The 19,946-nt window shown below is 46.0% G+C and overlaps 1 protein-coding gene across 1 annotated transcript; it reads left to right on the top strand.

The window, feature by feature from the left end:
- Window positions 1-2,141: 2,141 nt before the first annotated feature.
- LOC131087650 (G-protein coupled receptor 35-like) lies at window positions 2,142-4,741 on the top strand. The gene is made up of 2 exons (XM_058031438.1): window positions 2,142-2,431; window positions 3,781-4,741. The coding sequence occupies exons 1-2, from the start codon at window positions 2,142-2,144 to the stop codon at window positions 4,739-4,741; spliced, it is 1,251 nt and encodes a 416-aa protein (XP_057887421.1).
- The last annotated feature ends 15,205 nt before the right edge of the window (window positions 4,742-19,946 follow it).

The following is a 19,946-nucleotide window of genomic DNA, read 5'->3' as shown; positions in this document are numbered from 1 at the left end:
GGGGAAAGGGGAAACAGCCCCAACAGCCAGGGCTGGTCATTGTGTGGGATTGCTGCACCTAGCCTCAACCACCATTTGATGTGCTAAAAATAAGACTGACATGTTTACTCTCAACCCCACAGTTCTCTTTTGATCAAGATCTGCTGTTGCACCATCCCCTCTGGCCGTGAGAAAGGCAGGAAAGCAACCCTGTGGGGCAGAGGCACTGCAGGGCAGCCAGAGCCCTGGGTCCCTCTCTGTGTGTGGAGATGGTGCCAGCACCCCTACCGTCCTGCCAGAGGCTCTGCCCCTGCAGCTGCAGCCAGCAGGATGCAGCAATGCAGGGGAGATGGAGATGGAGATGGAGATGGAGATGGAGATGGAGATGGAGATGGAGATGGAGATGGAGATGGAGATGGAGATGGAGATGGAGATATTCCCCAGCAGGGAGAGGAGGCAGGAGCTCATCAGTCTGTCTGACAGCAGGCAATACCAGTGAATATTTTGTCCCACTGGCTACTTTCATTCAGAAATCGCTTTTCCAGGCACAATGTGGTGGATGCTGGTGTCAGTGCAAGGTTCTCTGGGGACAGGCACCAGTGCTCTGCAGTGCTGCTGGGCCCTGGAATTCCCTGCCCGAGAGCTGCCAGCAGGGACACAGCACAAGTGTCACCTCCTGTGCGCCACACGGGGACAGCACTCACAGCACTGAGACAGGCCGGGAGCTGCAGAGGCAGGGGAAATACCAAGTGAGCGTCAGTGGCCCATGGCAGGGGGATAAAACCTGTGACTGCCTGGAAGGAGGGGACCCTGAGCAGCTGCAGAGGATGGTGGCTGGCAGAGGAACAGGGTGCAGAGAAGGATGGGGATCCTGATGCTGCCATGGCCAGGAATCAGGCACAGACCCAAGAGCCTCAGCAGGAGCCATGTAAGTTCTCTGCAGACAGCACTTTATCCTAGCTTTGCCTGCTGGTAGCTGGTGTTGAGTTTGCTTTGACACATGCTGGTGAACATGCTGCTCACAGCCAGGTGCTTTGTGCCTAGTGACATGGCTGCTCCCTGTCTTGAGGCCTCGCTGGGCTCATGAGACCCTCATCTGGCAACCACAGCACCAAGCTGTGGATGGAAGCATCACACTGGAGAGGTTCTACGAGCTGAGCCCCTCCAGGCATGACTTTGACTGCTCATGGTTTACAACACTAGAGATTTCCCAGAAACAGACAAGAGGAGGCTGTGAACAACGCTTGAGGAGGATGCAAAGTTTTCTATACACTGATGAAACTATCACAGTCCAGAAGCTGGATGACTTTGAAGATTAAAGTACCAACAAGGACCATGACATAAAAATGTTGTTGGTTGGAGATCAATGAGCTGGGCACACTAGTATGTCAGTAACGACTTGTAAGCATCCACCAAGGAGCAGCCCCAAGAAAGGCAAAAGCAGTCCCTGGAAATTTAGAAGTTTGTAATATATTGTGATTGCACACTGGCATGGAAGTATTTTCAAGAGCTGGCTTGTGATGTGCAGACAGATAATGCAGAAATACTCCAGAAGCTGCTCTAATGTGACCTTAGAGCAAAGTGGAAAGGGGAAATACGTTTGCCCAAGACAGCAATCCAAGGTGCTAATATCAGCATCTTTAAGCTCATTGATCAACTTGTCTGAGCTTTTCTGGTAAATAGGCTCTCGTGGGGAGCCCAAGAGCACCCCTGGGACACAGACATGTGCAACCACTGAGCAGTCACAGAGCCAGCAGGTCACAGGGTCACGGTGCCACGTTTTCTCAGAATTGCTGGCTGAGAAGAGCTATGGAAGACAAGAGAACTACTGTGATTCAGAGTGAAACGCTTTATAATAATCACAAAACTGCCTGGAAACCACTGCCCTCACCTCTCCAACAGCTGCAGGGCTTTTGGGGCTGTTCTGTCCCAGGGCTCAGGCAGTGTGACAACAGAAGCCACTCCTGCTCCAATCCCAGCAGGGGTGGCACTCAGGAAGGCAGAGAGAAGACCTCAGGACATTCCAGGGCAATGGGTGCCCTCCAAGCAGTCTGTTGGGCGAGGGGGGTCAACTGGCATTGCCCAGTGAGACATCAAGCAATGGAAGGTAAAGCAAAGGAAAAAGCCAAAGCTATTCCACCTCCAGAGGAGCTGCTGCGGGGATGCAGGGCAGACAAGCCTCTCACCTCCCTGCAGGGCTATTGCAGGCTCCTCAGTCAGCAGGAGGTGGTACAAGCCACACCAATGGTGATGACAGAGGAAGCTGTGCCCTTTGTTCAGGAGCACCGCGGGTGCTTTCTCGGCCAGCGTTGCTGCTCTCACAGCCACCAGAAATTGTGATCAGAGGACACCTGACTGGTCATGTGCAAGGAGCACTGCTCGTCCTGCCTGCACAGCACTCCACAGCTGGGCTGGAGGAACTCACTCTCTCCGAGGACAGCAAGAGAACAGGTAATTTCTCCTGGCTATTTACTCACACGGTTATTTGAATTCTGCAAGGCTTCACTTTTCCCAGCAGTGGTGGGACACCAGAATAGAGATAGAGAAAGAGAGGGCTGAAGCCAATATATTTTCAAATGTTCATATTGATACTGACCACATCTGACACATTTTGGGGTGCTTGAGGGCTGTCTCAGCCTTTGCTAGATCTTTTCTAGGTCTCCCTGTTACGATCTTCCCTTTTATCTTATGGGCTCGTAACGCATTTCTCATGTCCAGAGGACAGAGCTGCTGCAGGTGTCTGCTGTACCACATTCCCTCACCTCTTCAGAGGTGTCCTGGTGTGATTCTGTGATTCCTCTAGATTTTCAAAGCTAATAAAGACCCACAGATGCACATAAATGCTGCAGCACTCCCTTATGGTTTGCTCGCTGGGGATGCTTTTGAGACCCATGGACCTTCCCCCACGGAGCCACGTTCCCCCTGCAGGGAAAACCCAAAAACATGTCAGACATCTTGGGATTTTTCTGTCCATGAACAGTTGCATGTGGAACGTGCTTCTGCATTAACTTCTCCAAAGCTGGAGGGCAAACAGCAATATTACCCTTAGATCCAAGGTAATAAAACCATCTGCTAGACCAAACATAGCTCACCTCTTCCACATCACATTCCTGACATGGCATAGGTGAGTTTGTTTTGTCTTGGAACAGTGGCTGCAATGCTTTTGAGATAAAGAGCAGCTTTGACAATCCTGGAAAGGCAGCGAGCAGACCCAGCACTCCGATTCTCAGTGCAGCCCTCTGAGTACAGAATTTGAAGGCAGCTGAAACCAGTGAGAGATACACTAATAAGAGATACACCAATAATTGCTCGTGTCACTAATGAGAAGGGATGCAGAGACATCTCAGGACTGAGGGAAAGGAAAGCTTTCCTTCTGCTGCACATCTGGGACATTTTAAGCTGTGAGGTCACTGGCTGGCTTCCACTGAGCCCTGCTATAAGGGAAGGGATGAGAGCTGGGTTTAGGGATCCCCTTCCCATTCTCAAATGTTTGCAATGGCTCACATAACTCCTTGCTGCAGGATATCTGCTGCTGCCTGATCCAAGTCTTCCCCAAAACAGGGGCCCAAGCCCTTCTCCCTCCCACCCTCCAGGAACAGTCTTCCCCACACAGGGCCCAGGGAGAATCTTAAGTTTTTCTCTCCTTCACAACTGATCAGGCTTGTGTCCCTGTCCTTCTTCTTCCCACTAGGTACCCTGCATCAGGCAAAAGGTGGCAAAACCCTGAACTCTCTCAATTAGAATTAATCACTGATTCAGTCCAGAACCTCCCTTGTAAAAGGCTTCATTTGCTTTTGCACAAACTGTACGTTTTGATACTCCCAAAATGAACCACAGCAGCTGCAATATCACAGCCTATGAAATATTCTCAGTTTTCCAGCTGTGTGTTTACATCCCAGTTCTGGTTTTGGGCATTGTGCTGAACGTGTTGGCGCTGTGGGTGTTCTGTTACAAACTTGGCAAATGGACAGAAACCAGAGTGTACATGGTCAACTTGGCTGTGGCTGACTGCTTGCTGCTCTTCACCTTGCCGTTCAAAACTCTGTCCCAGTTCCAGCGCCTGAAGGTGGGTGGCTGGTGCCTGGTTCTGGAAGGTGGCTATTTCACAAACCGCTTCATGAGCATCGGCATCATCACCCTCATTGCTGCTGACAGGTACCTTGCAATCAAGTACCCTTTGAGATCCAAGGCACTCAGGTCTCCACTGATGGCAGCTTTTGCCTCTGGAGTCCTCTGGACAGTCATCATCTGTGAGACTTCTCTCATTAAAAGCTTTGAGGACCGAAGAGAAGACGATTTTTGCTTTGAAAAATCTTCTGTGACACCCTCGGTGATCACACTGTGTACCATTATTGCGGGGTTTTTCATACCGCTGCTCATCTTGAGTTACTGCTCCATAAAAATCATTGCAGAGCTCAGGAGGAAGAAGACTGACAACTGTTGCAATGAAATGCTGACCAGGAAAGCTGTCTACATTGTGTCTGCAAACATGGCTGTGTTCATCATCTGCTTTTTACCTCTTTATCTCGGGCATCTGCTCCGCTTCGTCCTGGACTCCGTCAGCTCCGACTGCTCGGCAATACAGAGCGTCAACAACTTCGTGCACTTCGCCTCCATCCTGGCCAACACAAACTGCTGCCTGGATGCCATTTGTTACTACTTTGTCAACCAGGAATTTAAGGAAGCATCTCCCAAGCTAGCAAAGTCCAAATCTGAGGCCGGTGAAGGAGCTGAAATTCAGCTCTCACTTGTAACACGTTAACACAAAACACATACAGCACGCATTTTATATTTGCTGAGTTCAACTGGGACTCACTAGCAGGGTTTCACACTTGCTTTTTATAAGAGTGGGGTGGAGGGACATTGTACTAATGGGAAACATTCAGATACATGATTCAGCTCTGAATCAGATAACCACAGCAGTCCAGGTTCTGATCTAAGGATCTAGATTGCCGTTGACAAATCTCTGCCTTAATGCAAATTTGCGTAAAAGGGTAGCGTAGATTTCCCCTGCCAAAAATCCCCATCTTTCATTTTCCCATGAAACCCAAAAGAAGCGCAGGCACTGGTAAAGGATTGGGTTTTGTCTCTCATCCCCACCTTGGATCAGTGCTTGTGCAGCTGTGACAAAGAAATAGGCTATTCCAAATGTCAACAAACTTCTTAAAAAATCAGAGTGAAAGCATGCAGAAAAAGAAAGGGTGGTGTTTCTGTAAGTCACAATCTTACTGGTTTTTAGTTGCCAATAATGCACAATCCCATAAAAGGCATATTTAGCTTGCTTTAAAGAACTTTACAGCAATGTAACAGCTACAAAATGACCATCATTACAACACCATGTCAGAAGAAATTGCAATTGCTTGTACTGAGGGAAAACTTGTGTTAAGTCAAAATGTTTGAGTCAAATGGCATTAAAATCAAAGAGTTGGTGCAGGGCAATGGGAACAAGGACTCTGTATTAGGACTCTATTCAGTCTTATAGTGCAAAGTGGTAGCAAATCTGTTCCAAAGAAATCAATCTAAATAAAGTTGTGTCTCTAGCATGGAATTCAGGTTTTTTAATGATTTAAATGGAAAAGGGGGGAGATGGGGTGGTAGAGGACCTGCTGTGCTGCCTGTCCAGGAGGGACAGCTCCCTGTTGTTCAAGCCAGGGGCAGTGGGTACGACCTCTAACTGGGACTGGGATTATTTTAAGGCAGAGCAGAGTGTCCCACCCTGTGGTAATTTTACCACAAACACCTAAAAAGTAGATGAAACCACTCAGCAGCTTCAGACCACACACCCTGAGCTGGGCTGCACCATGCACACACCTCCACTCACACCTTCTAACCCCAAGCTGGGCTGATGGATTTGGTTTGGTTTAGGGCAAATTTGGGATGAAACTTCCAACAGGGTTTTTCTAGAAAGCAGATTTAAGTGACCCTTTTTCCAGCTGGTTCAGGAAAAGATTTCTTTGGAGAAAAGTAAAAAAAAAACCTGTTTATTTAACAAGGAAATCATTCACAAGTATATTAAAAATAATAATACTACACAATAAAATTTCTTGTTGTTCTGAAGGGATGGCAAATTCAGAAAGCTTTTTTGGTGGGGTGTAACTTGGCTCACTCAGTCTCCTATCAGTCCCTTCTGTGCTGGAAATGCAGCGTCCCAGCCCTGGTGGGCCACAGGTGTGAGCTCCTGGTGTTCTGGGTTTGCAGTCCAGAGCAGGCTGATCAGTTTCAAGAAAAAGAAAAATCACAGTCTGGGGAATTTCTCTGCTTCAGTTAGCTAAAAAAAAAACTAACTAAAAAGCAAAGGAGAGTTCTTTCTTTCTGTCTGTGCTGCAGAGAACAGCCTGTGAGAGGGAATGCAGAGCAGCAAGTGCAGTTTCTGCAAACACACTGCACGCTTTTTTTATTCCCCTTCACTTTCAGAACCAGTCTTAGAGGTGCAGAACTTGATATCCAGCCTAATCAGGACAGATGACTGGGGATACAAGTGTCATAAAGTCACCCTAGGACAGCTGCTGTCCATGTGCTGCTGCCACAGAAACATCCCTACAGCTCCTACAGCCGGCCCTGCCTTTGTGTCTCCTCCTGTTCAAGGCAATGGCAAAAGGAGGAACCCCCTGCTGCAGACAATGGTTGAGCAGAGCCCTCCATCCACCTGGGCAGTGGCTGCTCAGTGCACAGGACAGCAGCAAAACCCTGCCAGCCTCCCCGGGGATGCAGGATTCTCAGCATGCTGCCAGAGAGTCAGACAGAAATGGGGATATCTGCTCGGTAACGCCAAAATGTGAAAGCAGAATCTTTCCTTTGCTCACTACACAATGGGAAGTGAAAGGAGGAGAAAGGGAAAGGAGGAGAGGCTCTGGCTGCAAAGACCTCCTAAGGAGGTTGGTTCATCTCCCCTTTTCTACACTCGCATTTTCTTTGAACAGATCAAAACAGCGACGAGGGGTGCAGAGATGGATTTTGTGCGGCAGGCTCAGCCCAGGGTCACACCCTGCGTCCCCAGCCCTGCTGCTGCTGCAGCTGGCTCTCCTGCATTTGCTGAATGACATCTGCACTCTGTGACCTGATGGGTTGTTCCCCAGGAAAGCTAACAGAGCGTTAACATTCTCCCCGCAGTACAGGACCTGCGGGGTGATTTGAGAGATCACCTGATTGCCAGCGTGTTTATTCTGTACCTCTGGTCTCACCAGCACGCGTGAGAGCTCCTCAGAGGCAAAAGCTCTGCACAAACCAAACTGCTGTTTAAAATGGGCAAGAAAAAACCACTTCTACTCCACCAACCGCTGACACAAAGGGTGGGGGAGATGCAAAGCAGGCTGTAAACAAAGCACTTCCGAGCACGCTCTGCTCAGCCACATAGCTTCCAGTGCCACCCCTTCCTCTGGCAGCCCTGAGATACTCACCGTGAGTGCCTGGCCTGGGGCAGCCAGGCTTCCTCCCTGCAGAGCCTCCAAAACCTCTGTGCTTCACCATTCAGGCAGGGGATTCAGGAGTGCTGGGGCTGAAATATGTGGCACAAGGACTGTGAAAAACGCCAATCACTTGTTTTTAATTTTTTAAAAAGTTTAATAGTAATAAAATGGTTAGGACAATATGAGACAATAAAAGCAAAGAGTTACCGACGTCTGGGTGCGTTTTTCTGGGCATCACTAGCCCGAAAAAGGACCCCTGCCAGCAAAGGATTAACCCTTAAGAACAACAGCCCGTTGCATATTCATACACTTCATACATGATGCATAAATTCCATTCAAACACAGGATTCCATCTGGTCTTTATCAACTTCTTCCCTCTAATCCTAATAGCACCTTCGAGGCGGGAAGAAGTTCGTTTCTTCTGATAAGAGAGCAATAAATTCTTTTTCTCTGAAAGATCTAGGTGTCCCGTGGCTGCTATCTCACTGCAAGTCCTTTCCGTTAAACAAAGCATCTTTCATAGCACAGTTTCTATTTAAACAATTTTTATAACCTAAAACTATATTTAACACAGTACTTAAGAAAATTAATACAGCATTGCTTTCTAACACAATACATATAATATTAATTTTAATATTTGCGAAAAGCCAATCATAAAAGACGCATTTTTCACAAGGACCAAGAAAGTCCCTCAAGTTCCCCAGCTAGAAAACTGGTTTCTACCGTTCTATTTATTCACTCTTTTGCTTTTCCCATCTGCAGCTTTCGGGCTGATTTAGTAGAAAGAGTGTCCTCCAAATTCATCACCCACTTGGTCAAGCTCTCCCGCCCATGCAGAGAAGAAATAAGAGAAGATTTTAGCAGTGAGAAGGCAGTGGTATACAGGCATTTCAGTGATATACAGGTATTTCAGTGATATACAGGTATTTCAGTGTATACAGGTGTTTCAGTGTATACAGGTATTTCAGTGATATAAAGGTATTTCAGTGTATACAGGTATTTCAGTGTATACAGGTGTTTCAGTGATATACAGGTATTTCAGTGTATAGAGGTATTTTAGTGATTGATATACAGGTGTTTCGGTGATATACAGGTATTTCAGTGATATACAGGTATTTCGGTGATGTACAGGTGTTTTAGTGATATACAGGTATTTCAGTGACTGATACACAGGTATTTCAGTGATATACAGGTATTTCAGTGTATACAGGTATTTCAGTGATATACAGGTATTTCAGTGATTGATATACAGGTATTTCAATGATATACAAGTATTTCAGTGATACACAGATATTTCAAGGATACACGGTATTTCAGTGATATACAGGTATTTCAGTGATTGATATACAGATATTTCAGTCTATACAGGTATTTCAGTGATTGATATACATGTCTTTCAGTGATATACAGGTGTTTCAGTGTATACAGGTATTTCAGTGATTGATATACAGGTATTTCAGTGATACACAGGTATTTCAGTGATGTACAATATTTCAGTGATTGATATACATGTCTTTCAGTGATATACAGGTATTTCAGTGTATACAGGTATTTCAGTGATATACAGGTATTTCAGTGATTGATATACAGGTATTTCAGTGATATACAGGTATTTTAGTGATTGATATACAGGTATTTCAGTGATATACAGGTATTTCAGTGATGTGCAGGTGTTTTAGTGATATACAGGTATTTCAGTGATTGATATACAGGTGTTTCAGTGTATACAGGTATTTCAGTGTATACAGGTATTTCAGTGATTGATATACAGGTATTTCAGTGATACACAGGTATTTCAGTGATGTACAAGTATTTCAGTGATTGATATACATGTCTTTCAGTGATATACAGGTATTTCAGTGTATACAGGTATTTCAGTGATATACAGATATTTCAGTGATTGATATACAGGTATTTCAGTGATTGATATACAGGTATTTCAGTGATATACAGGTATTTCAGTGTATTCAGGTATTTCAGTGATTGATATACAGGTATTTCAGTGATATACAGATATTTCAGTGATGTACAGGTGTTTTAGTGATATACAGGTATTCCAGTGATTGATATACAGGTGTTTCAGTGTATACAGGTATTTCAGTGATATACAGGTATTTCAGTGATATACAGGTATTTCAGTGACTGATATACAGGTGTTTATTTCAATGTATACAGGTATTTCAGTGATATATAGGTATGTCAATTATTCATATACAGGTATTTCAGTGATATACAGGTATTTCAGTGACATACAGGTAGTTCAGTGACTGATATACAGGTATTTCAATGATATACAAGTATTTCAGTGATACACAGATATTTCAATGATACACGGTATTTCTGTGATATACAGGTATTTCAGTGATTGATATACATGTCTTTCCGTGATATACAGGTATTTCAGTGTATACAGGTATTTCAGTGATTGATATACAGGTATTTCAGTGATATACAGGTATTTCAGTGATATACAGGTATTTCAGTGACTGATATACAGATATTTCATTCTATACAGGTATTTCACTGATTGATATACATGTATTTCAGTGATATACAGGTATTTCACTGATTGATATACAGGTATTTCAGTGTATACAGGTATTTCAGTGATTGATATACAGGTATTTCAGTGTATACAGGCGTTTCAGTGTATACAGGTATTTCTGGTGGGCTCAGCAACCTCTGGGAGACCAGGGGGATCCGAGCACTTGCCAAGAGGGTGCTGATTGTTCCACCACTGCCTGGAAGGCAGACCATGACCATCCAGGCAGTGCAGGCCATGCCTGGCTTGCTTTATCTTGCTGCAGAAACCTCTCACCACATCCGCCAGCTTTCGAGTATGTGCAATTGAACCTTCATAGCACAGATGCACTCTGCCTTTCATTGCTCTGCAGCCAAGGCTGGACAACACCAACATGGGCTTGCCAGGTGAGGAGGGCACAGGTGTGAGAAGGGCTGGAATCTCCATCTCTCAGACTCCACCTCTCAGACTCCCAACCTGCATGACTTCACCCTGCCCTGGTCAGGCCATGCCACCCCGCAGCAGCTGCAGGACACAGGCAGCACAAACATCTTGCACTGGCAGCTTCTACATTACAATAATTCTGTGATTCTATGACAAAGCTGGGTGCAGCCAGTGTCACACCTGTCAAAAACCCCGAATGGATTTGTTACACAACCAGGAGGAACCAGAGCAGCTGCAGCACTGGAGGACAGGGAGGACACACACACAGGGTGCAGGTACACATCCAAACCTCCCTCTGACTTTCATGTTGGTGCTCACAAAGCTCTGCTAACACCTCACAGCAGATCTCTTGCTTGGGGCTTTCCATTTGCTTTTGTTGTTACATTTCAACAACGAACCCTGTGTCAGCCGGGGCGTCTGACTGAAAAATGAGAGTTCAGCTGAATGTCAGGTGTGGGGGAAAAGTGTGAAAGCTGCTACCAAAAAGCTGTGACATACTTCAAAAACATTTTCATCTAAGGCAGAAAAAGAGGGCACTGCTGGGGAAGTGAAAACTGGGGTGGCTCATTATCGTTAGCTTGAAGCAGAAGCAATCTCTCAGTTTCTGAATGAAGCTCAGAGCCATCACTGTGTCACTCCAAGGGGATGAGCTGTCCCTTGTGCCCCAGGGACAGTCTGGCACCAGGCTGACATGGATGTTCCTCATTCCTCAACGTGCTGAAAGGCTGCAGCATCTGCAGCCCTGTCCATCAGAAACACAGCACAGGCTGCCAGCAGCTTTGCATTGCTAACTTCTAAATCCCACTTCTGCCTGCTAACATTTTCCTACCAAGGCAAGCACTCTCTAATTCTACCTTTCTGGCCCTTGGCTTTCCAGCCAGGCTCCCTGCTTTGGCTCAGTAAAAATCTGGCACAGATATTTCAGGCCTGACTTCCATCAGCCTCAAAATTGCAAGAGCAATTCTCCAAGTCTTTAGCCCTTGGTGGGTACCACAGCCCACAGTTAAACCCTTGCTCTGTGTTGCTGTATAAAAACAGCTCCAGAAGCACCACATTTCCCCAAAAGTCACCTTGCAGTGCCTGGGGACCAAAGGAGCAGCTGTTCCCAGTGCCACAGCAGAGGCTCTGTGCCATGTTCCCAGCACACCACCAGCTCTGCATTGCTGCACCTGCTGCATGACGTCCCTGCATTTACACTTCTGCCTGCCACAAAGGTCATTTATTACCTGTTTTTCCTGAGAAGAGCCCTGTGGCAGAAGGAAAGGAGCTGCCTGAGCTGATCTGGCTCTGTGGCAGCCACAGGCATTTTCTCAGCAGCCAGTGTGGGCAGAAAGCCAGGAGTGATCTTGGGGCAGGAAGAGAATCTTGTTTACGCTGTCATTTAACAGTTACATCTTTTATTGCTGCTCACTTCCTTTCCTTGCTGATTATTCTGCTGAATGGAAGAATGCAGCTGATACCCCAACACATTTATACTCCCCACTGACAACTGAGCAATCAGGGATAATTAAATCCTTTATTTTATACTCCCAGGCTGCTTGCTGGCACATTCTGGACACTGACCATGCCAGGCTGGGGTGCCCAGGGGCCAGAGCAGGCTCTGTGTCTGGGGGCTGCACACCCACCAGGGCATCTCTGCTCTCTGCCCCTGCACTTGAGGTTCCATCTCAATTCATGGCTTCATTCACAGGCCTTTCGTGATTTTAGAGAGGGAGGTGTGGCAGACATCTTTTAGGGAAAAGCCTTTCCTTAGGATTTTTCCTCCTGGGAAGCTGGGAGCCCTCAGCAACAAAATGCAAGCAATGGTTATCTGCTGCTGTGGGATGCAACAGGTGCATCTGGGGTTGGTCTCATGTGGTTGTTTCTAATTAATAGCCAGTCACAGTCAGCTGGCTCAGACTCTCTGTCCAAACCACAAACCTTTGTTATCATTCTTTCCCATTCTATTCTTAGCTAGCCTTCTGAGGAAATCCTTTCTTCTATTCTTTTAGTATAGTTTTAATACAATATATATCATAAAATAATAAATCAAGCCTTCTGAAACATGGAGTCAGATCCTCCTCTCTTCCCTCATCCTCAGACCCCTGTCAACACCGTCACAGGGAGGGGCTTTGGCTTCTGTTTTGTTTTGAAAGAAACAGAACTTTGAAACATGTTAAAGGCTGAAATAAACTGGGTGACATTCAAAGTGCCTTTAAATAACAGGACTGGAATTCTCTCTTTTGCCACTTGGCTAGACTCAAATGGTGAGTTCTGCCCCTTTGGGAAGAGCAGATGATATTTTTGGTAGGCACAGAGCAGCAAGGGATGATTTCACCTCCTGACTCCTGGGGGGAGGGATGGTCTCCAGCACTCCCAGCTCAAATACAACAACAAATACAACAAAACTGTTCCAGATACACACATTTGGAGTCTGGTGGGCACTTTCTTTTGTTTTTAAAGATTCTTCTGTTCTCACCTCTCACATCAGAGACATCTGTTTCAGTCACAGCAGGGAGTTTTCAGTAGAGGCAGAGCCTTTTCCACCTCCCTTGCTAGGCAGAGCCCAGTGTAGGAAATGGGAGCCCTGCAGTGAGCTCCCCTGGTTTGAGATGCTCAGCTCCTGCTGGCCTGCCCAAGGAAAGGCTCCCTGGACACCCAATCTGCCTTCCCCAGGGAAAGGGAAGTGGGTGCCACCTGCCTGCCAGGGACAGGGATCCTAACCTGTCAGCATTCCCCACTGGCTTTCAAAAAAAAAAATAAAATAAAGATTTTAAAAAAATTTAAAAATAGAGAGAGAAAAGACCTCCCACAAAGACGTGGGCACAGCAGAAAAAGCACTCTGTTTCAAAAAGGTAAAGGTTTCCCAGAGTTTACATTTGAAGGCTCACCCCAGGTTTGGACTGTGCTGCTGGTGGCAATTTATCTACATGATCATTGTGAAGCAGATTTCAAGTGAAAACAGTGAAACCAGTTAGGATATCCAACCCATTTCTGGTTGCTTTGGTTTTTTTTTTAATCAATTCACGTGAGCTTTTGTTCACCAATAAATGCCAGGCTGACTTATTTTCACTGGTGAATTTCAACACTTTCCTCTTCCTCATAAACACACATCCTCATGAACACAGATCCTCACTTCTCCCTTTACCTTCCCTTGAAACATTTCCCTATTTAGCATTTTAACATCTTTATTTTCCTGGTAGAAGTGATGCAGGGAGGGCTTGACCTTCTGCGTTCACCTGGGGCTGTGGTAGGCAGAGGTTGAAGAGTGTGAGTCACTTCTGGACCAAAGTTTCCAGATGCACAGAGGCACAGCACATCAGATGTGGGATCTCAGCGCCTCAGGACTGATGTGCAGAGTGACCGAGACCACCCTTGGGGGGCTCGGAGGTCCTGGAATGTTGCCAGAAGTGTCTGGTGGCTGGACTTTGATCCTGCACGGGAGACGACACCTGTATGAGGATGGGAGGATTTCACTGGGTGAATGGTGAAGGGATAAGTTAATTAGAGTGTGAAACACAGGGTTTAGGATTTCTGTACAGGGGGGTCTAAAGAAGTAAGATGGAGGAATTGGGGCGTGTCCTGTCCTTCTTCTTCTTGGCCTCCATCTTCTGTGGTGATGCTGGCACTTTGGGATTGGTTATTACTAAAAGTGCACTGGTTAATAAGGGTAAAAGGTATTGGGGAAAAATGATAAATATTGTATATGTAACTTTGAGTATAAAGATAGGTGACCGCCCCGGGGGCTCTCAGTGTGCTCATGGCTGGCTGCTGTGCAGACCTCTGTCGGGCCGAGAGAAAATCTTTTAGATAAACAATTAATAAACACCGAGACCGAGAAAAGATCTGAAGCCTCTTCTCGTCCTTTGGAGCGCGGGCTGCCCAAGGCCACCCCGGGCCTTTCCAGGCCACCCAAACAGCCGAGAAACTGACAGTCAGATGGCACAGACAGAAGGAAGAAATCACAAAAGCCGATTTTTGTGCAGTTCAAACTTCCCCCCAGTGCTGGCAAAGGCGCTGCCAGTGCAGAGCTCTCAGCTGGTGTCAGAGGAGGGAACCACAGGGGACACACAGCTCCCAGTGCAGCACACATCCTGTCCCTCGCTTTTGGCTGTGATGGCTCTGCAGGGGCTGTCCCCAGCACAGGCACTGGCCTGGCCTCTCCCCCTGCATGGCTCATCCCTTGGTCTGTGTGACGGTGTTCACAGGGGTCTTATGTTGAAGGAAGAGACAGAGATCTGACCCCATGTTTCAGAAGGCTTGATTTATTATTTTATTATATATATTACATTAAAACTATACTAAAAGAATTGAAGAAAAGGTTTCATCTCAGAAGGCTGGCTAAGCTAAGAATAGAAGGAATGAATAACAAAGGTTTGTGTCTCAAACACAGTCTGAGCCAGCTGACTGTGATTGGCCATTAATTAGAAGCAACCACATGAGACCAATCACAGATGCACCTGTTTCATTCCACAGCAGCAGATAACCATTGTTTACATTTTGTTCCTGAGGCCTGTCAGCTTCTCAGGAGACAAAATCCTAAGGAAAGGATTTTCCATATAAGATGTCTGCGACAGATCTGCACTGGAGCCGCCCCACCAACCTCCCCTCTGTGGGGGGATGCATGGGGAAGCTCTGCTATCCGGCACCAGGCTCATCCCTGATGCAGTAAATGTCCTCCCTGGGCTCCAGGTGTGCCTTTACCTGCCCTTCCTGCTCCAGACTGTGTCATGGGAACCACCCAACCAGTGCCACTTTCCATGCCCAGCCAGTGCCAGGCTCCTGCTGCAACTGGAAACTCTTTTTGCCTTTTGTGCTGTGACAGAGGAGAGAAATGGGGGGTACGAGGTCCAGAGAAAAAGCAAGCTTTAGAAATTGCTGTTTCACAGAATCACAGAATCAATTAGGTTGGAAAAGACCTCTGAGATCATCAAGTCCAACCTATGACCAAACACCACCGTGTCCATTAGACCATGGCACAAAGTGCCAGTCTTTCCTTAAAAAGTTTCAGTGATGACACTTTCTAGAGAGCAAACTGTGCAGCAGTTTTATTTTTCGGAGCCTTTCCTTCCTCAGGGTGTTCTGTTTCACCAGAAGCCACACAAATCTATGCACATAACATCTCTTGCTTGCAGAGTTTATTGGGATTTTCTTTTTCCAGTAAACCCATCTGATTTAATCAAATTCTTGCAATCCAAGTCTAATTTTCAAAGTTCGCTTTGTTTTTGCCAAGGCATCGCGTTATCAAATCTCTTATGTTAACCAGGTCCAAAGTCCATCATCTGTCTTGTGAGAGACAACTGCTCACTTTGAAAATTTAAAAAGGTTTATTAAACCTTAACAAACAACAAAGGACTCCATAAGGAAAAGTCTGCAGCACTGGGTGTCAGAACTCAGCACATCCCTCTGGGTGTCCAGAGCTGCCAGGACCCTGCCAGGGGGCTCAGAGACCCTGGCACACAGCCCAGAACACCTGTGGGTTTGATTGTGACCCCTGGAGCAAATTACCAGCTTTGTATGAGGACCTGAAAGCCACAGAAGTTTAAATAGTATAATAATATAATTATCACCGGGTGAAAAGGTAGATTTTAGGATTTTTGGAATGGAGGTTTTGGGGACAAGATGGAGAGACCTGGGCATGTCCAGCCTTTCTTCTTCTTCTTCTTTGTCTCCATCTTCTGCAGTGATGTTGGCACTTTGGGATTGGTTTGGAGTAGCAGTGCACTGTCTAACACAGGTGATAGGTATTGGGAATTAAGTGTAAATATGTTATATGTAGTTTGTAGTATAAAGAGATAACACCACCCCAGCGGCGGTCAGAGTGCCTGTGGCTGCCCTGCTGAGCAGATCTCAGGTGGGCAGAAAGAAAACTTTATAGATAAGAATTAATAAACAACTTCAAGACCAAAAATTGAAGAGTTCTGACTCCTTCTTCAAGCGCTGGGCTGGGAAAAAAAACTTTGGAACTTTTCTTGGGGTCACTCTGAGCACCTAGAGACCCGACACCTGGGAACTGCCCCTCATGCACACCAATGGCCAGTTCCCTTCAAGATGGATGCTCAGTGTTTTACACCCCTGGGGTTGCATCAGCCAGCCCTGGCCCCTCCCAGAGTCTGTCAGGCAGCTCTCCTTTGCCATTTATCAGTGCAAACTGCTTTCCTGCCACTGCATTGGAGCTCAGGTGTTGCCATGCCCACCCCCTGAGCACCCCCAAGCTTTTCCATTCCCACTGCCCCATGCAAGGGACACCTGTGCAGCTTCTTTGTACCTGTCCCAGACAGCCCAGGCTGTGTGATGGCAACAATGCAGGGGGAAAGGGAACTGTGGGGAGAGCAGAGGGCATCTGAACTACAATAACATAACTGTACATCACTAAAGGTTCTCTTAACATTCACACAATAGTTATCTTTTAATTGTGAGAGCCAATCATCTCATTATCCATCTATAACAGTCTTGTGTCCCCAGCATTCCAACACCCTGGGATATTCCCAACCCAGCCCCAAGGTGCCCAGTGCAGCTCCCAGTGTGGCACCACAAGAATTTCCATCAATGCAGGTGAAAAAAAGAGAAAGAAAACAAAAAAGAACCCAAAAAAACCCCTCATCTAAAAAACAAGAGCCAAAACAGCACACAAAACCAAAACAATCCCAGCAATAAGAAAACTGATCTATCTACTGGTTCTAGAAAAGGTGACTCATGACCAGTTCTTGAGTGTGCAGAGATATGATCACTGAAAAAGGAAATGAGAGTTCATTGGAAAACTACTGCTATTTCCATCAGCCATTTGGACTTTGCATGTCAAGTCTGGGGGATCTTTTTTCCCTTTTATCATTATCACCATCATCATCCTCTTTGAATGATCCCAGAAGCAGCTCAGCCTTTGCAGCACCAGAGGCATATTTTGGTGGTCAGATATGGTTGCTGCCACTGTTATCCTGAGCAGTGCTGAGCATCCTGCCCTACCATGGATCAGTCACCCAGCCCAGGGCATTTCTGGTGTGTTATCAACTGCAGCAAAATTGATCTGATAGAAAGCCAAAAAAAAAAAACCCACTAAAAGCAAGCAAGCAAACAAATAAAACCTCAAAAAAACTCTTCTGCAAGGACACAACTTTTATCTGTCCCTTTGGCACTGACTCACACTCCTTTCCCTTTCCTTTATTAAGAGTATAAAAAAGGTCATTCCTGACCTAAGGACAAGATGAGATGGTCAGAATGGTCAGAATGTGTTTATTACAAACAGGACCAACAAATTCAGGGATCTTTCCAGGCTGCCCTGTGTACCTACAGCCCACACTGGAGGTGTGAGCATGCTGACAGCCTGACTCTGCCATGGCAGAGGTGAAAACCACAACAGGAGGACATTTCCTTTCCCCAGTGAAATTGAGCTGTGCAAGCCCCTTTCCTCCTGCAGCAGGTTGTGCTGCCCTGCCCCAGATGCTGCAGATTGTGGCACTGCTGTGGGGCAGGGACATGGGGAGGGATGAGCAGCATGAACACCTGGCAAACAGCATGAACACCTGGCAAACAGCAGCATTTTGGCCTGCAGGGTAAAAACAGGCTCTCTCTTCCCAACAGGGTGAAGTCACAGTGTCATGGTTTGGTGCTGGTGCAATGCCAGTGCCCCCATGGAAATGCATTCTCCCTGGTGTCTGCTGTGAGATGTATGACCAGGAATAAGCAAAGCAGACTCCCACTTAAAAATAAAGAGAAAGCTTTATTAACTAACCTACAACTATATGTAAAAAGAAACACACAGGGAAAATGAAAACCTTCCAAAAACATTTCCTCCTCCCCCCCCCATCAAATTTCCAATACATCTATCCCCCAAATCACCAACTCCCAGTCCATCAGTACCCTTTAGATAATCAATTCTCAGTTCATCAAGGGGTGAGGAGTCCCCCTTGTGCCATAGGCTTCCACAGGAAACAGAGTTGAGTTCTCTGCTTTTACCCCGTGTTCTCAGAGGTGTACCCATGTCCCCAGCGGCCACCCCAGGTGCCAATATTCAAATCTGAGCACCCATTGGTTTGACCACAGTGTCCCAAAAACTCACTTCTTCTCAAACCACGACACACAGATAAGGGCAGGAGGTGCCAGAGCTCTTCCTCAGGCCTGTGCTCTCCCTCTTGTCATTAAAGATGTTCCTAAGCAATGCTGATACAGGGGGCTGGGGCTTTGCTTTCATGAAAATCCACTGTTTTCTCTAAAGCATTCACAGGTAATTGTGGTGCAGCCTCACCCACCTTCCAGGGACACCAGAGAGCAGCCTGAGCTCTCCCAGTGCAGGGCCAGTGGGGTCTCACCAGACCATAAATCCCCCTCTGCCCAGAACTGGGAATTCAGAGTGTCCTGGTGCTCACTCAGGTCCCTTCACTGTCACAGCTTGGCAGAACAGCCCTCAGCTGAAGAGAAGAAGGGCAGGGAGAGAGGAAGGTGATAAACCCCAGCCAGCAATCCTGCTCCTCACACGGGGCAGTGAATTATTCAGTCTGTCCCTCCAACCCAGCCCTGTGGGAGGGAAACACCCAGCAAAGTCCCAGGTCCCTCCTTCTGCACCAGCATCCCCCACTAAATTATTTTTTAGACAAATTACCAAGCACCAACCTGCAAAATGCAGGAGGAGCCACCTCTCAACCTCCTTCATCTTTTGCTTCTCTCCCTTGTTCCAGAGTAGCCTGCCTCTGATCAACAAAGCCTAAGCCACCAAATGGTTTGTTTCCAGCACATCTGGCTCAGTAAATACACATATTAGAGCAAATAAGCATAGATGTCAGTAAATTCAGGAAGTTCAATCAACCAGAAAGTTGTCACAAAAAAAAACAGAGAAAAAAATATTTGAGGTTTCATTTTAAGACAACGGTTAAAGAACAACCCCCGTACGATGAGTGCTCATCCGTAATTTCTAAAATCTTGATTTGAGGAGAAATATTGTGGACACAAACCTCAGTCTCCAGTGGACAAGTAAGTAATGCATCAGTCAGAATAAAGAGAAAATAACTCCTTTTTCTGCCTGTTCTCCTGTGCTGATGACGAAAAGTAGTGGTGTGACATAAGAGGAACAGAAAGCATGAACACATCTAGGAGATGATAATATATAATATAAATGATTTATATTTATATTATATATGGTTTATATATAATATAAATAACAATATATTTGTATTATAAATGGTTGTTTATTTATATTATATTTATATTATAAATGTTTTATAACTCATATATAATATAAAATGGTTATAAAAATAGTAATACAATTAGAGTAATAACAATTTGGACAGTTTGGATTAGGACAATATGAGACAATAAATACAGGGAGTTATGGACATCTGGGTACCTTTTCTGGGCAAAATAAGCCTGAAAAAGGACCCACGTTAACAGAGGATTAAAAACAACAGTCTGTTGCATATTCATACACCCCATACATGATGCATAAATTCCATTCAAACACAGGATTCTGTCTGGGCAGTCTCAGCTTCTTCCTCTGAATCCTGACAACATCTTCATGGCTGAACAAGGCAGGAAGAAGTTTGTTTCTTCTGATAATGGAGCAATAAATTCTCTTTCTATGAAAGATCCAGGTCTCCTGTGGCTGCTATCTCGCTGCGAGTCCTTTC

The sequence above is a fragment of the Melospiza georgiana genome, chromosome 10 (assembly GCF_028018845.1).
Source record: "Melospiza georgiana isolate bMelGeo1 chromosome 10, bMelGeo1.pri, whole genome shotgun sequence".
Taxonomy (NCBI): Eukaryota; Metazoa; Chordata; class Aves; order Passeriformes; family Passerellidae; genus Melospiza; species Melospiza georgiana.
This window is presented reverse-complemented; position numbering and strand designations above follow the sequence as displayed.